Source organism: Eptesicus fuscus, chromosome 20 (assembly GCF_027574615.1).
Source record: "Eptesicus fuscus isolate TK198812 chromosome 20, DD_ASM_mEF_20220401, whole genome shotgun sequence".
NCBI classification, from domain to species: domain Eukaryota; kingdom Metazoa; phylum Chordata; class Mammalia; order Chiroptera; family Vespertilionidae; genus Eptesicus; species Eptesicus fuscus.
The window spans coordinates 34,002,115-34,022,425 of NC_072492.1; the positions used below are offsets into that span (position 1 = coordinate 34,002,115).

Below are 20,311 nucleotides of genomic sequence, written 5' to 3' on the forward strand. Positions count from 1 at the left end.
CAACGCCTGCTTTTAGGACTGCTGTGAATGCGTGGACAACTCCTGGATGGTGTTTGCACCTGGCGGTGGTGGCCCTGGCCTCAGGGAGAAAGCCGAGTCCTCACTGTGGCCTCATGGTCACCTGATGGGGCTCTTCAAAGCCTGCTGGACTGTCCCCACCCCGCCCCACCCACACCCACACCCACCTCCTACTGGTTCCTTAACTTCCTCCCCCTGCTGCTGGGAGGCCCTGCCCCCAGATCTGTGTGCGCCTCCCTCCCCTCCCTGTCTCCCTCCCTCTTCCGTTCTCTGCTCAAATGTCACCTACAGAAAAGGCCCCTTTGAAAATGGCACCCACCCCCACCGGCCTTTTCAGGGTGCAGCCTCCAGCACAGGTCCCTTCTCTAGCGTACTTATTGTTCATCTCCTGCTGGCGAATGCGTACTCCTCGGGGAAGAGCAATGCATTCGGTCCCTTTTGTTCACAGCTGTATTCCCGATGGTTCGCAGCAGCAGGTGACTTCACCCCCAGGGGACACTGGGCCTGTCTGGAGACATTTTCGGTTGTCGCAGTGGGAGGAGGGGTGTTGCCGACACCCCACAATGCACAGGACAGCCCCCTCCCCAAAAGAATAATCCGGCCCCAAATGCCAACAGTGCCGCCGTCGTGTGCCCTTTGCTCACAACAGTAGCCGGCACGTACACAGTAGGCGCTCATAGACGCTGTGAGGGAAGAATGAGGAGCTGTTGTCCTGTTACCATTGTTATTGTTCAAGGACGGATATGGGTGAGAATAATCTTTAAGAATGGTCGGCAGTTGGGAGTTCATGGCCAGAGGTCATACGGGTCTGAGCTCTGCCCTCAGCAGCACCAGGACAGGCCGGCACCTGCTCATTGCTGGGCCATCACGGGCCAGGATGAGTCCATTTTTTCAAGCCCCCCACAGCTCCAGCCCGAGCTACGCAGCCTGCCCCTCCGCTCCCAGGTAAAGCCGGCCTGCGGCCCCCGAGGCAGGGCCTGTCAGTTCTCACCCCCACGAACCCCTGAGTGAGGACCCCCCTACACAGTCTTTTGGGGTGACCCCGGCGGCCCCCTCACAGCCCAGGGAGCTGCAGGTCCGAGGGAATTCGGGCGTTGTTGCTCTTTTCCAGGATGGGTCATGGGAGGGCTGTGGGATGCTCAGGAAGGCACAGGTGCTGGAACCCCGCTGCACAGCTCAGCCCAGCCTTTTGCTGACCTAACAAATCACCACTGACAGCTGCCTCGCCCGCGAACACCACCTATGGGCTCCTTGCAGCTCCGCGTGGCACGGTCTACGGCCGGGAGGGCAGCGCGGAAAGGAAGGATGCTTTTGCTTTGGGCCTAGATCGCCTCCAGAAATAGGCTGCTGAGGCCCCACCCGGCCACTGGACTGGAAGCCTCTGGAAGCTTCTATCAATACCTGCACACTCAGCAGGCCCCCAGCCCACACTCCTAGCAGGAATCCCACGTGAGGCTCACAGCTTTCCCCGCCTGCTGCCTGCCCCAGCCCCCCTCGCGTTTCCTTCTCCCGGGGACCGCCTTGGGCTCCCAGCTGGGCCCTTCTCTGTAAACTCTGAGGCTGGGAAACCACTTTCCCGCTCTTCTGCCCTCTCCCTCTCCCCTGAAGCTTTTAAACCAGGCATCGGTGCTACGGCTGAGCAGCTGACACAACCGAGTACAAGGCCAGGAGCCAACGGCGAGTCTCTAACGGTGGAATATTGGGCGGCAGACGGCTAGGTTTGGGGGAACAGGATGATGCCCGGTGGGCAGGGCTTGTCCTGGGGCTCCTGCAGTCACAGGCAGCTGGCCTCGATGCTGCCAGGGCAACAGGCTGACCCCAGACCCAGGATGAATAAAACCACAGGCTGGTGCCCCGTGACCACCTGGGAATGAAGGGGGGGAGGCGGGGGGTCTAGGGGGGTAAGCCCAGGCTGGAACCCTGAGGCAGAAATGCCAACTCCCTCAAAGGCAGGGCTTGGTGGAGACTGGGCTCCAAGCCTCCCACCCTCTTTCCCTGGGACTCCAAGCCCAACCTGTGAGCTACCCTGACACAGACATTTACACGGCTCCTCCACCCAGGATGGCACGAGGGTCCTAGCCGCATGACCACCTCCCTCACGTGCAGTGTCGGCGTCAGGCTGGGGCAGGAGGAAGCAGAGACACCTGCCCTGGACGCCCCCAGTGAGCTGGACACGACATCCGTGAGCTTGCTGCACACAACACCCCGGTCCCATGCTACGGATGAGGACAGAGTCTCGCTGCCGGTGACCCAGCCGGGGTTGCAGCCCATTTTCCACCACGACAGAAGGCCTGCCTGCAGCAGGTGTGGACAATTCAGCCGATTCTCCCCTCCGCACTCCCCTCCCTGACCTCAGCCCCAGACCATAGGCCCGGACTCAACCTGAGAATGGCCCAGCTCTCACAAGCCAGCTGCCCGCTGGTGGGGCCGTGGGTGCAGCCCACCAGGATGCCAGGGTCCTCACAAACTGGACACGGGTGGACAGGGCGGCCTGGCTCCGCCCCACCCCTCGGGGCACCCACTACCTTCCACCTGTGAGCCGGAGGCAGACGCTTGGGGTGGGGATGTCTCAGGCGCAGCAACAGATTTCACCCTTTCTAGGCACCCTTAGGGACCTGGCCCTGAAACGGGATGTCCCCAGCCACCTCCAGCTGCCAAGTCAGTGGGAAAGTGAGGCACAGCGAGGGCAGGCTGGCTGTGGTGTCGGCAGAAAGATGCCACCAACCTGCCACCACGGTTCCTGTGGTCCTGAGCTGTCCCGAACCCAGTGCATCAGAGGGATCCAGGCCAAAGTCACCCCTCGCCCTCCCCAGGGCGGTCTGGGCTGTTTGCTCATCACGCCCTGGGGTTTAGGGAGATGAGGGAGCGGGCCTGAGGCGGGGTCTGGAGGGTGGGCCCATCTCCCGTTCCCCGGATGGTGTGGAGCAGGAGCGGGCACATGGCAGCTGGAGGGAGTGTGACCTCTGTCACATTTGGGGACCTTGTCCTGAGACCTGCTCGCATCTGGCCAGAGTGGGCGGATTCCTTTCCTTCTCTGCACAGCAGCCTCTCCAACCACAGAAGGGGACGGAGTGCCCAGCAGGCTCTAGGGGGCAGAGGAGAGCGTGGCTACACCCAGCCCGGGAGCGGCACCTTGAGAGCGGCCAGGCTCCGAACACGGGCCTCCTCCCTCCCGGCCAGGTTCCCGGACTCTCTTTCAGCCCCAGAAAGTGACAATCTGGTCGTCGGTCCCAGGAAGTGATCATCTGGCTTCATTTACAAATTTTTTACCAAACTGCATCTTCATCAAGGGCCAAATTAGGAGGAGAGCAGAGCGTCGGATGAGGTCTAACACGAGGCTTTGGAGCGACTGGAGAAAGTAGTGCATCGGCCGCGGATGCCCCATGGCCGCCACCCCGGCTCCCCCGCGCGTCCCTCTCTGCTCCGTGGCCCCCGGCAGGGACCCTTTCTCCTGCCCAGCCGGACCCACGCATCCCCCCCACGTCCCCGCAGCCAGGCGGGAGGAGCGCGGGGGCAGGGGGACGGCGGGGCGGTCGGACCCGCTGGGGGAGTGAGGCCACCGGGCAGGCAGGCGGTGAATTCCACCTGCGTAGACAGCCCAGCTCCACAGGTGCCGGGGGCTCGCCCTCCCGCAGGATCCGGTAATTCCCGCAGCCCCATCCCGTCCGCCCTGGGGGTCGTCCGCCCGCAGCTCTGGAGCGGCAACAAGAACTGCCAGCGGCGTCGGCAAAGAGGGAGCGTCGCCACCTCCGCGCACTTCACTCACACACACACTTCCCACCGCGCAGCCCCCGCCGGCCCCGCGCCGGGACCGCCCGGCCCCCGCCCGCCCGGGCTGCGCGGTGCGGGGGAGGTGGGCGGCTGGCGCAGTGGACGGCAGAGCCTCCGGGTCTCCCCGGCTCCTACCTCGCCGGAGCGGCCGCGACCCGATTCTGGTGCAATGCCCACGCCGGTTCCTCGTCTCGGCGGCGGGTACCGCGCGAGGTTCCCCCGGCGCCCGTCCGCTGGGTCCCGCCGAACAGCTCCGCGCCCGCGACAGTGGCTGCAGCCGCCGCGCGCGCCAGCGGCGAACTCCGCGAGCGAGGGCGGGCGGGGGGCGGGCCGGGGGCGGGGCCTCCCGTCTCCGCGCCGCCAGCAACCGCGGGCTTTGGGACCCTGCGGAAGCTGGGCTCCTCCCCTGGAGAGGAACACCTCTGGGGGAAGCGCCTGAGTGGGGTTTGCTCAGCCCGTGGGTCCAACTTACCTTCCAATTCCGGCTGTTACCGCGACTGCTGCTTACTAATAATAACCACCACCACAAGGCCACCTCGTCTTTACTGACCATTTACTGTGCCCTGGGCACTGTTCAGAGCGCTTTCCATGGGTTACGTCATTGGACCTCCCCACAGCAATCCCATTTTGCAGATGGGAAAATGGAGGCACAGAGCAATAGCTTGTGCTGCAGGACACGCAGCTGGAACATGGCAGAGTCAGGATTGCAGCTCAGGTCCCTGTGGCTCCAGGACCTGTTCTTTTAAAGCCTCACCATGTTTTCTGTCCGTGTGGTGTTAAGCAAACGGCTCCTTAAAGGCAGAAAGCCTGCCGCATAGTAGGTGTGCAGTTAACATTTGTTGAGTGAATGGCTGTTGAATGAAAGCATTTAAGGTGAAACAACCAAAACAGAAAAAAGCAACCCCCCAAACCAAAAACAAACAAAACAAAACAAAACACAACACTGGTGAAGCTGGATCAGTGATGTGAAAAGATGAAAAATGGGCATAGCAGCCAGGAGATGTATCATCTCAAGGTCTGCACTTAATATTCCCAGCAAAGGCCAGAGACGCTGCCCTGGGATCCAGGTCAGCAGCCATGTCCTCAGGCAACCGCAGAGTGAGTTTGGGGGTGAGCAGACTGCCTGAGGCTGGGTATGAGGGAGGGGGCGGCTGGGGCAGTGGGCATCCTCCCTCGTGGGCTGATGGAGGGATGTGAGATGCCCACTTGCTCCCCAGGCCCTCTCTGATCTGTGTGCTGCTGTTCTCCAGGGCAGTGGAGTAATGGGCCCATTACCTGAGGAAGGCACCCTTTAAAAGGAAAATGGTTTCTAGGGTGCTCACAGCCTCCTCCCCGGGCACGCTGCCCAGCGGCAAACGGGGAGGCCTTATGAGGTGGGTGGTTGAGAGAAAAGGAGTTGGGGTTTGATGGACGAGGGTTTTCAACCTGATTCTGCTTCTGACACACTGTGTGACCTTGGACAAGTTACTTAACCTCTCTGAGCTTCCGTTTCTTCCTCCATAACCAGGGCTGCCTTTATGGGCACGTGACCTATGCACACAGCCCTGCTTTTAGAAAGGCGTTATGCCTGGTTTCATGATCTGCTTTTGCCATCCTAAAATTTTAAATCATTTCTGAACATGGTGCAGCATTTGCAGTTTGCACCGGACCCCACCAGGTATGGAGCTGGTGTTGGTTGTAACACCCACCTCACTGGGTTACGGTGACATTTCACTGAGATGATGTTAACCAAGGGCGCTCCACGGAAGTTGGTTTCCCGTTCTCTGATCTGGTCCTCAAGGTGAAGAGACGTTTGCCAGGTCGAGAAAGGGCTGGGGAGGGTGTTTCAGGCAGAGGGGCCAGCATGGGCCAAGGTATGAGACTACGAAGTTATATTCGGGGAAAGGCAAATAGTCCGGGGTAAGGTGGGGGGTGGAGAATGGAGATAAAACTGAAGAGACACATTGGGGTCAGAGCGAAAGCATTTCTGGTGTTTTTTTTTTTTTTTAAAGAGTTTGGACCTCAGCTCCGAGGCCTGTGAGCAGAAAGTGCTAGAAAGGGGAGGCGGGTGGGCACTAAACACCAACGCCCTTAGCCCACAGTTCGGCCTGGACTGGTTCAGGTAACGAGCCAGGCAGTGGATGGTGTGGGCAGGAGCCCTGCTTGGAGGCTGCCACTGTGGTGTGTCTGAAGCCTTCGCTGGAGACATAATGGGAAAATGCTGTAGGTGTCAAAGCCGGCAGCTGCGCTCGGGGACTTGGGGACTCCGGGCCCGATGAATAATGGAGCAGCCCTTCCTCCCTGGGTCTTTTTCTGTCCTTTCAATAATTCATGCATTCCACATTGGCTGAGAAGTTTCATAAAACCTCCGCTTTTTCTGAATCCCGGGCCAATCTGAGCAAATCGGATGGCTTCATGCATTAGGTCTTAATTAGGAATACACACACACACACACACACACACACACACACACACACGAGCACATCCAGCTTTGCAAGTTGTGCCTTGTGCTCAAGTGAAGGAAAATACCCAGTTATGTCTCGGAGGGCACAGGTCCAGCCAGGCCCGTGGAGGGGGAGGTGGGAGCTGCCCTGGGGGAACGGGTTGGTGGGGAAGGTCCACGTGACCTGCACCCCCAGAAGAAGCTGTGTTTTGGTGCGGGGCTTCCTGTGGGAGGAGCTTCCCCCTGGCCTCTTTGAAGTCAGGCTTGTCCGGAGGGCCCGCTTTGGCCAATGCGATGTGAGCAGAAGGGACAGGTGTCACTCGCAGGTGGAAGTTTTAGGAGCCCCTGAGGTCTTTGCCATCCTCTTTTCCCTGCCTCTGGGATGGTGGAGACATGAGGCGAGCAACCCTAGGAGCTGGGACAGCCCTATTTCTAGGTGAGGAAATGGAGGCTCAGGAGGTAATTTGCCCTAGAAATGGCCAAGGTATAGCACTCGCTGGAGAGTGGCACGTTCAGGCTTCAACCGCATGGCCATCACTCATGCCTTGCGTGGGCACCGCCACCAGAAGCTTCAGGCCAGGGGTCAGGACCCAGGCTCGCAGGGGAAGCAGGGGAACCACAGATTCTGGGTGACGGGGCGGACAGGAAGGCTGGGGCGACAGGCTCACTGGCCACGAGGTATCCAGGCCTCAAGGAATACTGGACTTTAGGAAGCTAGAGGGAATGAGCCTCGACTTTCCCCAAGGGAGGCAGGGCCACCGGGGGATGTTCCTGTCTGGCTGGTTGGCAGGGACCAGACGGTGGGTCTGTGCTTTGGGGTGTGTGAAACTCGCAGATGGCTCACTCACCTGCTCTTCCTCGACTGTGGATTCAGCCCTGCACATCCCCTCTTTTCTCCTGGACTGGACCTTGCCGGTTGGGGAGGCGTCGACAGGGACACCAGCTCTACCTCACTGGTCCCATCACTCAGACCTCAGCACATCTGTCCGTTCCCATCACCTCTCAGTTCAGCCTGAGCTGTTTTCCATGCCACCAGCTGACGCCCCGCCTCCTCCCATGTGCCTTGTCAGGCCTCCAGGTGCAGCCTGTTAACAACGGATTTCTTTTCTTCAATTAGAAGGCGCCCCTTCCTCCTCAGAGTGAGAAACCTGGAGGTTTCACACGCTGTTGCTGTCTATGTCCCTGCGAGGTGACTGGGCGGCCGTTTGGATTCCCACTGGCCCTGGTCCAAGCTGCCCTCCCTGCTCCCCTCAGACCAGCTGTTCCGCCTCTGCTCTGGTCATTTGTCCCCTTGGCAACTAGGTTATGGCTTATACAACAGCTCCGAGGGCAGGGAGCCCACCCACAGAAAAGACTCCTCTCCATGTTGACCGCTGAGAAGTTGCAGGGTGTTTCAGGAACACGACCCTGAAATGAAGGCCCCAGATTGGGGGGCGGGAAGACAGCGGGGACCTGGAAGAAAGGGACTTGTGGCAGGAAAGGTCTGAAGGTGGGTCGGGAAGAGGGTGCTCAACCCGGTCAGCACCTGGACAGCTCCCTGCAGGGGCGAGGAGCCAGTCAGTGCCTGGGGGAGGATCTTTGCAAGAGGTGATTGAGGCCCCACATGCCATTGTCCTTGTTCTCTGCGGAACCCTACAAAAACTCTGGCGATTCAGGACTGAGGGAGACCCCAATCTCATCCGATAAGTGAACCCATGCTGCCGGTGGCACGGGTCGCAGGAGCTGAGGTGCTGAATAGGCCAGGGACACAGGACTTCCTGGGGGAACTTCCAGGAGAGCAGGACTTAGTGGTTGTACGCTCAGCACACTTCTCCGTGGCTCCAAGGCAGGGCAGCTCAGCGCCCCTAAGATCCGGTCAGGTGACTGGCTGCCTCCCGAGGGGCAACTGCAGTGTGGACATCAGTGGCCAGTGGGGCGTGGGGGAGCTCCTATAACAGAGGCCAAGAGTCCTGGCGGGTGGGGTGGGGTGAGGAGAAAGGGAGGCAGGAAATGGGAGCCTGGGCTCCTCTTTCAGAACAAAGCCAGCAGGGCCAGGTTCCAGCCATGTTCCCCGCCACCCCCTCCCCCCCCCGAACGCCCCTCCCCAATTACCTGGCTCCCGAGGGAGATGACAGAAAATAGCGACTTAAAGAGCCATTTCCTGGCTTTGAAGTTAATGAAAAAAGCTGGGATGACAGGAGTGAGGGTGGTTTTCTAAGCAGCAGCGTGTGGGAAGCAGCTGTGTGTGCTTCTGAGAAGAGAGATGTGCGACCTCTGGCCACCACCGTCCTCCAGCCCTGGCTCAGCTGGAGGGGCCCCTGGGCTCCCCGACTGGGCTGGGTCAGAACCCCCTCCCCCCAGGCAGTGACTGCAGCTTGAGGACGGGGACAACCTTCGGAGGGGCAGTCTGGCTGTGGGATCAAAAGCATTGACACTGTTAGGACCCTTTGACCCAGCAGCCCCGCTTCTATGGGTCTAATTATCAGTCCTCATCACAGCCTTATTTGTGATGCACACACATAGGAAACTCCCTAAATAGCTACTACTTGGGAATCAGTTAGGATGAGTTTGTCATACCCATAGGATGGAATACTATACAGCCATTAAAATCAGGTTTTCAATTTAAGGATACAGAAAGATGCTCATAGTATGTAAATAGCATTTGCATTTATTATATCCTTATATGTATTTATTAGAGAGATACATGGGAATTTGGACCCAAAATATTTATGTCATAGGACCCACTTTGTGAAAAAGTGAAATTATATACATAGACACACTGAACAATAAAAAAAGATCAGGTGTGGCTGTTTGTTGGAGCATCGTCCCGAATACTAGATGGTTGTGGGTTCCATTCCTGGTCAGGGCACATCGGGAAGGCAATCAATCGATGTTTCTCTCTCTCTCTCTCATCAATAAATAAAAAATCAAAATAAAAAGTACAAGGAAATATACCCAAGTGTTCACAGTCACTAACCCTGGAAGAGGGATTATGATGATTGTGTTCTTCATACTTTTCTATATTGCTCAAAGGTTTTTGTTTAATTATGAACATTATTTGGGAGAGCTGGTCCCAGAAATCCGCGCTTTTCCTGGGCTCTGGCAGGCCTTTCAGACCAAGCCAAGGTCTTCGGATTCTTCAGAGCTTGGTATCCGGATGCGGAACGCCCTCTGGGCACAACAAACTGGCCTCTCCCAAAGCGAACCTGCCTCGGGTTATCTGAACGCCTCAAGCTTCTGGAAACCGTGGTTAAGAATGGCAACCCCTCAGCCATCACTTGTAAAGATCATAGACTCAGCTCCCAGGGTTCCCTCCACCACGGCCACCTACTGGGAAATGTCCTGGCCGGCCTCCATTCCAGGAGGAAGCTTAGGTCAGCCTGTCTTTCCCACCCCTTTTCAAGACAGTGATGATTAGGGGTGGCCCCCTGGGGTGAAAGGTCAGGGCTGCTTGCTGCTGGGGGCGCCCTCTGCACACCTGGAACTCATTTATCCAAACTGGATTCGAGCATGCGCTCTGGGGTGGGCCTTCTCTATTATTTTGCAAATTCTTTTGAATCTTAAGTTATTTTAAAATGAAAAGTTTTAAAATGAAAGAGAAGCTAAGATGCTAACACGGACAGAAAAAAACACACAACAAAAAACCCCAGCTCCCAGAGCTGCCTCAAATCCAGACATTTTTGTGTTTATTGCAAACCAAGGAGCCTGAGCAGAACCAACTCTTACACATGAGTCTCCGTCTGCACTTTTGGTTATTCCTTAGGGGATCCCCCTACCCCCCCGCTACTTGCTGTGTGTGAGCACATTTTAAAGACTTTTGTTAGTTTGCGCCAAATTGCCCTTTAGAGAGATGGTGCCCATTTATACTCCCACCCTCCGTGCGTGAGCGCGCTGGCTTCCCCAGCTCCTGCCAAGATGGGTTTTAATCTTTAAACAAAGCTTAATCGTGGCCACGTCGATAGATAAGACATATAGGTATCTCGTTGCTCTTTTTCCTCCAGGAGCTCTAGACTATTCTTTCGTGGACCAAGTTGGGCCACGTCATTGGCTACTTACCTGGAGACTTGGCTTTAGCCAGCTGGTCGGCCACCGCCGTGAAGGTGCATTTCAATGTGATGCCCCCCAACGCGGTCAAGGTCACTAAAGAAAGGCCGTGCGAGAGCGTATTCCTCTGCAGCACCCACAGCACTGCTGAGGACGCCATCGCTCACAGTGCTGTCTCTCTTCTATGGAATGAATCACATCCAGGAAATTTCTCCCGAGACTCAGTGCTCAGAACGGCGTGTTGTTCCCGGAGGAACGCATCTGCTTCCCTTTTCACCGCGTGCGAGAGCCCTGTCACCGGGGACCATGATTCTCACCTTATTTATTTATTTATTTATTTATTTATTTATTTATTTATTTATTTTTGGCTGCCAGGAAGTGCAAAGCCAAGTTTAAAGATCATTGACAGCAATTCTGTTCTCTCTCTCTCTCTCTCTCTCTCTCTCTCTCTCTCTCTAAATTCTTTCTTGTTAACTCTTGTGGGAAATATACTTACCTTTTTATGGTCTTCAGTCCTGACCTTCTATTTTTATTTTACAAATCACATGGAGTGTTTTACTGCTAAACCACACCAAATCCTGGGGGAAAAGGCAAAAGCTGAAATTTCTCATGATGATAAGCTCTGGTAATTTTCATGTCCCTAAAACCTAGGCCAGAACTGGCACCTAGCCCAGTGCTCACATAAATATTTGTTTAATACATGAGTGAATGGGTGCCCTCGACAATGACCCACTAAGAAAGGCACTGACATCGAAAGGAAACATGAGCTACCTGCTGATCCAAGAGCAGGACAATGTTACCATGGCAAGCAGGGTTTCCGGAAGCGAGACAAGGGGAAGGAAGTACCCAGAGTCTCCAAAATGCTCAGCCTCTCTATTTCTAAAAAATGACCCAGAAGGCCTTCCACCTTCTAGGCACCAACAGACTCATCCCCTCGTTGTTTAAAACAACGCGAAACCAGGAAGCAACCTGGAAGTCCAGGAATCGGGCGATGAGTCCCAGAGCTGTGGCGACCTGCTGAAGGGGAAGTGGCGGCCGTTTAGAACGTTCTGCATGCGGAGTTCGTTAGGACCGGAAGAAAAATGTGCGCAGTGGCGCTACTCAAAACAGCGGGATGCGGAATTGCGTCTCCACTCCGTGCCCCACCGCGGCAGGCAATGTGCAGAGAAGGCTGCTTTGTGAACATTCTGCTTTTCAAATAAACTCAAATTGGAGACGTTAGGTCGAGCACTATGGGGAGAGCGTATGCAAGAGAGAGATTCCCCCGCTCAGAGCGGCCATCCTTTCTGACGGTCACGCGCGTATAGGCTTCCAGTAACAGTCACATGTTTAAAGCGTGTGCATGCCCATGTGGCGTTCCCTGCCTCCGAGGCTCAGTTTCGAGTCCTCACGGAGTTCGGTAGGAGGGTTTCACTGCCCCATCGTGAAAAGCTAACAAATATTTAATAAAAATCAAGTGAAGTGAGCAAGGTACCAAGCGGTTTGAGCATGGCAGTGGGCATCTGGGAATGGGGAGCTTCCCCCCCTTATCCATACTGGCTACAAGAATCAGGTGTCATTTTTGCAAAATTTCTAAATTTCTCTAAAATGACCTAACGGCATTCCCATAGTATTCTGCCCCAACCAAGCCCCACGGTGCCTCCCTAGGCTGCCCGCGGCCAAAGAAACCGGCCCTTTCACTTGGACAGGTTCTCTGGCACTGGATGATGCTGCTGGCCTCACCTGGCCAGCCTTCAGCCCCCACCCCTACCCCCACCTCCGCGCCACACATCCTCTCCCTGGGGGTCACCTGCAGGCACAGAGTTTCAATTGTTTTTGCCATCTTGGGGGGCTTCCTGCCAGGGCTGTCCCATGGTGAGAGGGTGGGCCCAGGGCCAGACAGGCCTGCCTGCCCCTTGCTCCTTCCGCTGGGGCCTCTCCAGGCAAGAGTCAGCCCGGTGGGGGTGGCTGCAAAGGGACCTGCCGGGTTCTGAGAATCGAGGTGCTATTTTTCTCTCTCCACCCACACCCAGAGGCTAAAAAAAAGTCAGGTGAAGGTAGGAGAGAGACTTCCAGAAACAGTTCCGGGGGCATCTAATCTCACAGACATCAGTCAGCCACGGGATGGGGTAGGTTTGAAGGAAGCCATAAGGGAGGAGGGCCCCAGGATGGCGCCCTCCCCCGCCCCCCCCCCCCGCAGGCTGCCTCTTCGGTCTCCTGAGCGTGGCAGGGTCAGAAACATGAGAGAGACCTGGTGCCCAGTCTCCCCGTGCTGCTGAGGAGTTATGTAACCGGAAACCGGTTAAATTAGCTTGGGCCTCAGTTTCCCCATCTGTAACATGTGCACAGCGACTTCTATGCTGCAGAAGTGCCACGGGGATTAAATGAGATGATTATGTCAACATGATGCAACAGCTGTTGGATAAGGAAGGCCCTCCCCTCCGCCGGTTTACGGATTCCGGCCTGTGCGTGTCCTCCCCTTTCCATCTTGTCCTCCACCGGCTGCAGCCCCGGCCTCCTCCTCCAGGAAGGCCCTGGTGTGGCCCACATCTCTGCTCTTCCAGGTGGCCCAGTCTGTCCAGTGTAGCTCACCCAGGGATTGTTATTTGACCTCTCTGGACTCACCTTTCCTCTTCTGTAAAATGGGCACAGTAAGGAGGACCTACCTCGAGTGGTCTCTGTGGACTTCAAATAAATGCATGTAAAGTACCAGAAAAGTGCCTGGCATGCTCATCAGCGTGTGTGTGTGTGTGTGTGTGTGTGTGTGTGTACGCGTTTATAATTGACGTTCTGTTTTTTGTTTCTTTGCCATTTTCATCTGCATCTGAGTCCTTGAGCCCACCCCCGGCTCTTCTGTGTCTCCGGACCCACACTGTCCTTTCCCCTCTCATGCCCAGAACAAACCTCTCCGCAGTGTATTTATCGAATTAGCTTTTGAGAGAAAAAAGAATCCTGGGGAGACATCCAGTTCTGCTTCCTCGGAGCCAAAAGCACTTCTCGCACACGCCCGGCAGGCACGGCCGTGCTCCCTGTGGTGCGGGCTCTCAGATGGGGACACGATGTGAAAAGATAACCTCTGCCTGTGCCGTGTGCATCAGCATTTCAGCTGAACTGTAATCCCGCGGCCAGGGCACGCGAGAGGCCGGAGGGGAAGCTCGGGGCTTGCACCCCTCACTCCCGTGTGACGGACGACAGGTGGCCCCTGGCTCCAGATGCTGGGCCGATGGGCAGAGACGGGGACGTGGGTTCCCTGGGCATGAGCTCGGGAGGAGCCTTTGGGATCTGATCTTTAATTAATCCCGGTGCGTACACCTGGTGTCCTTAATGAGTTGGTGAACACCTCGAGGGCACGGGCCGTGACACAGTAATGGTTCGGGTAACACCAATGATGCCAATGAGACCAAGTACACGAAGGAATGATCATTATATTTATTCATACACACTTAATAATGTATCTAACAAAGCATGTCATGCAAACAAAGGTTAGAGGTCATATGAATCGAGGGAAGCAATGCGGCAATTTATACATTCATCTCGCCCGCGGGACACCCGGCGCCATCAGGCAGCTGACGGCCTACAGCTGTCAGCAGGTGCTACCACAGAAGAAAGAAACCTCAACCCCTGTCTCTGTCTTCCTCCTTCACACGAACCTGGGGTCTTACGCGATGGTTTCCAATGAACGCTTCACACATGGCAGGTCCTCCACACACACACACACACACACACACACACACACACACACACACGATATTACGTAGCAAAAGCAATGATTTCAAATGTTTCTGACCATCTAGAAAAGTTATTCTGAAGTGCCCTAAGAGAAGGGAATACGAGGTGAGTTTTTAGACCCTTTGGACCTAAAAGGATAACCGCCTTCATGGAGGACTTCGCACCCCCTGGCCCCCGCGGGGAAAGAATCGGATTCTCCCAGGAGGAGCATCATCAGAACACACTGCGGACAATCCCGGCACCGCTCCCGGGTTACGCAGGGGAGACGCAGGCGCCGCCGTCTAATCAGAAAGTGCGAAGCCACCCTCTGTCTTATTTTAGAAGAAAAGGTTCTTATAAAGTGGACTTGATACTTGTTTTCTGAAAAGTGGGGCCCTGTCTACGCACACAGGAAAGGACTCTGCACGATGCCGGGGCGCCTGCTGCCGCCGCCTCCTTCTCAGGGATGCTGACCTGTGTCTGAGCTGCCCGGGGGGGGGCAGAGTCCCTAGGGGACGTCTCTGACTTTTCACCGCGTGTGAGGGGCCTGGGGACCCCCGGGGACTGGAGACAGAGCTGAGGAAGCGCCCTCTCTCGCCGCCAAAGGGTGGTCTCAGAGCCACGCAGAGCAAGGAGAGGGGCTCAGGGACCCCGCGGGTGCTACCCGAGGGCTGCGTCTGGCAGAGGGACAATGCAGCCATCTTTCTAGGGCCTACGAGTTCCTAGATTGTAGGCAGCTGTCCCCGGTGTCTATTACAGAGACGGAGGGTGTCCGTCTGCCAGATGCTCCACCCGAACTTCCTGTCGTTCTGAGGAGGTCGCCGTACCCCACCGGCACGGGGAAACCCGCGTGGGAGGGCAGGTGGGGGCTGCTCCAGCCGCCCACCGCTGAGCCCTCCGACAGGGAGCACGTGATGGGAACCGTATCAAATTGTCAGTGGTTTTGTTTTAAAAACTCATTTTAAAAGAAGGCTGGAGTTATTAAAGTTCTCTATAAAAAAGTACAAAGAGCCCAGTACACCCAGTTGTTCTCCTGGAGTTAATGTCTCCCTTAAGGTTTTAAAAAAGGTCTTTGGAACCCGTGGGCCTTAGTGTAGGGGCATCGTAAGGCTGTTTGATGACCGAGTCCCACCTCTAGGGTGACTGACGGACACTTGCGCACAGGCAGAGGCACAGGGAACCCTCCCAGAGTCCAGGACATCACAGAATTCACGGAACCGCGGTCACCATGACGACGGCCTTCATCCGTGTCCACCTCAGGGAAGCTTCCCCGGTTTCCTGCATCTCCTCACAGCAGGAATGACAGATTCCCCAGACGGGCTGCATCAGCCCAGACGGGGAAAGACGGACGTGTTGATGGTCGGCTGGACGTCACAAAATGTAACCCGAGCAACTCGAGGAGAAGGTGTTTAAAATACTTCCCAGCTCTCCGTCAGGCCGGGGCTCGGGCCCTACACCCCGACCCTTTCCTCCACAACCCGTCAGCCGTCGCTGCTCCCGCAGCCCTTGAGGGCCCTGGCTCAGCGCCCACCTGTGTCGAGATCCCGATTATTCGGTGTGCTCGGTGGGGGAGCACGCCCCCCTCGCTGGGTTTTAAAGAAACGGGAAATGGTGTGAACGGCACACACGAGAAAGAGGTGACTTCGTCAGACCCAAGTGAGAAAATGACTGCCAGCGGGCGGTGACTTCCTGAGGCTTCTAAAAACGTAAGACTCTCGCTTTCTTCTCTCTTCAGCGGAGAGAAAGCAAATCCCAGCAAAAACCCCCTAAAAACAGAAATCAAATTTCCCTTGCCAAGTGGAATCAGGCGGGGGCCACTGTTAGTTTTGGTGACTTCCCCATCCTCCCCGGCTGCCGGCTGCCCTGTGCTTGGCGACGGCCAGAGGGAGACGGTGGGACCCCCTGGCTTCCAGGGCAGGTGGGTGGTTTGGGCTCAGCCATTCTCACGCAGGGCGCAGGGTGCAGGGCGGGGCTCTGGCAGCTGGTGAGGATGCTGCTGGCACTTGGGAGCTGCTCTGTGAGGACGAGGCTACGTCCCTGGCAACGAACTCGCTCTCAAGGGCCAGCCGGCGGCGTTTCATCTGCACCAGCGACCTTGATGGAAGCCCTGGGAACGGAACAGCTTCCCTCCCCAGATGCCCTCTCCTTCTCCCTCGGCAAGCCTCCTTCCAGACGCACCGAAACCCTGCTCTTCTCCCAACGCCTCCCCCGCCTCCGCCTCCGCCGACCCCTCGCTTCTCAGAACTCCAACAGGAGGTCCCTTTGGGGTCTGCACCCTCAGCCCCCGGCAGGTCCCACGCTCTGCTGGAGCTGAGCTCAGAGAGGTGCTCAGGGGTCACGTGCGGGCTGCATTCACCCTGGCCTTGCAGCCTCGGGTCGTTTCCAGAGAGCTCCCAACCTTCTGATTTTCCACCCCAATTCCAGTAAGAAGGCCTCACGAGGAAAGACAGACAGCGGTGCTGCATGAACCTGTGCCTGGTCAGGGGGACAGAAGAGGACCAGACGTGTTGCGAGCAGTCATTGATCAACCTTTGGAGTCGGTTCTTGCCTTGAGTGAACCTCCCGTGAACTCCGGCGGCTGCACTCCAGAGCCTTCCGTTCAAACCAAACACCTGGCGGCTTTCACTGAGATGCAGACAGAAGGGCTGCTAGCCGCCGCAGCCGCAGGGGGAGATCCAGCCGGGCTCAGCCACCGCCCAGGAGAAACTACCGCAGGGCCATGTGACGGCCTTTCGGAGTCACAGCTGCTGCGTCCGGTGGAGGCTCGGATTCTGCTAGGTTCGGCCGGGCCCGGACCTCCATAGACCCTGGCGATTCGGGCTGGAACCCCCTAGAGTCTCCCCATCACCTTAAGGTCCTCCTCGTTCCAGCCCCACCAGGCTGCTGGGCCTTTATGCGCATGACGCCCGCGAGCAGGACGGCGCCTGGGATTTCATAGGCGCTGCGGCTGCGAGCTGGGGAATGGGGTCCACGTGACTTGTTCTTCCCACAGTGACGATTTGGGGCTCCGGAACCTTCCAAGCAGGAGTCTGTATCGAGATCCTGGACACAGCAACACACCACGCAGGCCGGGTCGCGGGCAGCCTCCCTGCCTGTCCCCAGCCTGCTGTCTCGGGCGCAGTGCCGGTCCGCAGACGGGCCTTTTCTTTGAAAACGGCACAGGTTCACAGGCTCGGAAAGGACGCGGGCAGCTGGGAGGTGCGTGTGCTTCCTGGAGAAATCCGAGCGATTGGAAAGGAGTCGGCTCCTTCCGGAACGCCGGAGCCCGTGTGGGCTGAGCACAGACGAGCGACGCGCAGCCCGAGGGCCTTTCCGGGACCTTCCTCCCCTCGGCTTGGTTGGGCACCGTCTGCCGTGGCTCCATCCTGGCCACGGTGACCGGCTCTTCTGTGTCTTAGGCTCCTTCTATAAACTGGTCCCCTTTCTGCCAGATCAAACTGAGGTGGGCCTGGCGCCGACGCCACCCCCACACGTGCGCTGACCAGCAGGACCGCCGCTCTGACTCTACGGTCCACCCGAGGCGGCTGAGGAGTGGCTCTTTCCGGGGCTGACCTGCCCCCCACCCCCCTCCCTTCCTTCCCAGGACAGACGGGGCCTCCCCCTCAAAGCCCCTGCGTCCCACCGACATCAGGCAAACAGCAGAACCAAGTCGGGGAGGCACTCAGCCTGGAGCTGCTCCCGGGAACCAGGAGAGACGCAGCCCCTGGAGGGACGAGGCGGCTTCCATTCAGGACGGTCTTTCTGCCCAGAAGCCGGCTTCTCGAGGGCCTGGCCTGGGAGGCTGCCCCCACGGAGGGCGCCCGCTGGTTCCAGGGCAGCGGGGGGCCCCTTGGGCACTGAAGGCGCCCGCTGGGAGCTCCAGGGACAAGTGTCTTGGGAAGTCTGCACGGGAGGAACAGGCGTGCGGTCCCTCCAGGGCACGAGGCGTCTGGTGTGGCCACGCACACGGATCGGCAGGGGCACCCCCCCTCCCTGCCTCCCCGAGTCACACACACAGCACTGCGGCTGAAAGGACGGGGGCTGTGATCACACCACCTCTGCTCACACCGGAGTCCAACATCCCCGCTTCCCCAGGAGGAAGAGGGGCAGACACCACAGAAGCCGGCGCGAAGAAGCTAAGACAGTCTCATTCCAAAAATAACCCCCAGAGCGTTTGTTTGCAGGTAGAATCAAATAGACATATATGTATGTATGTGTGTGTGTATATATATATATATATATATATATATATATATATATGTGTGTGTGTATATATATATATACACACACACACACACACACACACACATATGTCTAATTAATCAGGTAAAGTAGCCATTCATTTCTGAAATTTGATCTATGTTAAAAAAATCAGTATGTCCCACACAGAGGCAATGTGCAGGGGGCACGCGGGGTCGGGGAGGGGAGAGGAAGCAGGGCAGCAACGAATTTACTAAAACTTAATCACAGAAGCAGATTAGAAACAAGAGCCTTCACGAATATAGCGCAGTTTTCTCTTATGAAGTGAGGATAATACTCTCCTTATGCTTGATACGCTTATATCAGTGACAGAGATTCACTTGTGATGAAGGTTTGTTATAAACATGCAGACTTCAGTGCATGATGCATCTGCAAAACACAGTAAAACCCTTCTCGCAAGAAAGCATCTCCGAGCGGATGCGCAGCCAGGTTTCCTGATTCGACAGCCTCAGGTGGGTCATTCAGCACGAGCCGGACGTGGGGGCCGGAACCGGATCGCTTTTTATCCCTCCGGGATGCCAGGGCCAGAGACGGGAGGGAAGTCCCTCAGTCGGGACCGAGTCTCAAGTCAACACTTTAAGTTACTGTACATCGTACCCCCCGAAACGACACGGCAGCCTAGTCAATAAATAAATACAAAAGGGGCGGGGCGTACACGTCGCTCCCCAGGAAGCAGGCAGCAGAACGTGGGTGTGCGTGGCGGGGAGGGTTGGCTAACAACACTGGTGCGTGGTGGTGTTGCGGATGGCACCCCGGATCGGATCGCGGCGTAATCTCCCAGAGGTTACGACGGACGCGCACACGCACACGCGCCGGTCTGTCCTCGGTGGGAAATGCCATCCTGTGCTCGTCTAGCGAAGTCCTTAGAAGGTTTGGCCTCTTACAAAGAAACGCAGGTGTCACGACGGGGAGCGACCGCGTGGGTGTTAAGACGACAGATCCACGGACGCCCGCCTGAGGTCTCCTTTCTCTCTCTTCTCTTAGAAAAAACTGGTCACCGCCGGGCCGTGCCTGGGTCATGACTGTCAACGTCTGGGAGCAGCGAGCTGGCAACGGGCGACTGCTCCCCTGGAGAACGAAGGGCGGGTGCCCCGCGCCGGCCCACCCCCGCCCGCCCGGCTCGCCCTCTGCTCTCTGGGTCCCCGTCTCCTTCCCAAGGCGCCTGGGTGGGGCCGTGTCCAGCCCACCTCTCTGGCTGGGGTCGGGGGCAGGATGCCGATGGTGAAAACCGACGGACAGGACGGGGGAAATATATCAAATCGTACCAAAAAGGGGCAAGAAGAGTCTGTTTGCTTCCCAGGAAGGGTTACCCTACGGCCGGAGGCGGCCTCCACACGATGAGACTGGACACGGAGCTCTGAATTCTCTTCCGCTAAGATAAGGTTCTTGGTTCTAAGACAGAGGCCCTGAACGGGAGGTCACATTTGCACTAACAACCGTAGGATCTTTCTGGCCTCCGTCTGGAACGAGAAACAAGGCCTCGGCCTTGAAGTGTCGGGGGTAAGGGTCATGTCCCACGGCGGGGAAGGGGTGGGGGTGGGGCGGGGGCGGGGGAGGCGTTTGTTCTCCTGGGTGAGCTTCATACTGGGCTCTGTAAGATGGGGTGCACAAACTGGGGGTTGACATACGAGAACCCTTCGAAGTCAGCCTGGTCGATGTTGGCGATGACCAGCTGGTCGGGAGGCGTGAGGACGGGCTGCCCGCGAGTGAAGAACTTGTCGAAGTTTTCGGCGCCTTTGCCACACTGCGGAGGAAGAGGGGAGGAGGGAGGTCAGTGAGCATGCGGAGCGCGGGGCGCGGGGCCCCCCGCGGGGAGGAGCCGCCGGGGCGTCGGGCAGGTTAGGCAGGAGAACGGGGAGGCTTGCAGGCCGCCAGATTGAAAGCCAGGCACAGCCAACAAGAACGCGACTCGCTCAGGTGTACATCTGCCCCCCCCTCCGACCACAGTGAACCCCTCGGCGGAAATGCACTGTGGACTGTGAGGTGACCCAAGGGGCCGCTGCTTTAAGTCCATCTTACAGAGCAAGCAGGGCCTGAGCATGGATAACACACGCACATACACACATGCACACGCACAGCACATACACGCACACGCGCACACACGCACACTCATGAGCGCACACACATACACACATGCGTGCGCACGCGAGG

General features: G+C 57.3%; 1 protein-coding gene across 3 annotated transcripts in view; it reads right to left on the bottom strand.

Annotated features, from left to right (window-relative positions):
• Window positions 1–19,696: 19,696 nt before the first annotated feature.
• Window positions 19,697–20,311, bottom strand: part of PRKCA (protein kinase C alpha) — a 285,603-nt gene continuing 284,988 nt past the window's right edge. For all 3 annotated transcript variants that reach the window (XM_008149401.3, XM_028157335.2, XM_054708991.1), the window contains one exon: window positions 19,697–19,904. In XM_008149401.3, coding sequence (XP_008147623.1) covers window positions 19,740–19,904 — 165 coding nt within the window. In that variant the 3' untranslated portion in view covers window positions 19,697–19,739. The remainder of the gene's footprint in view (window positions 19,905–20,311) is intronic.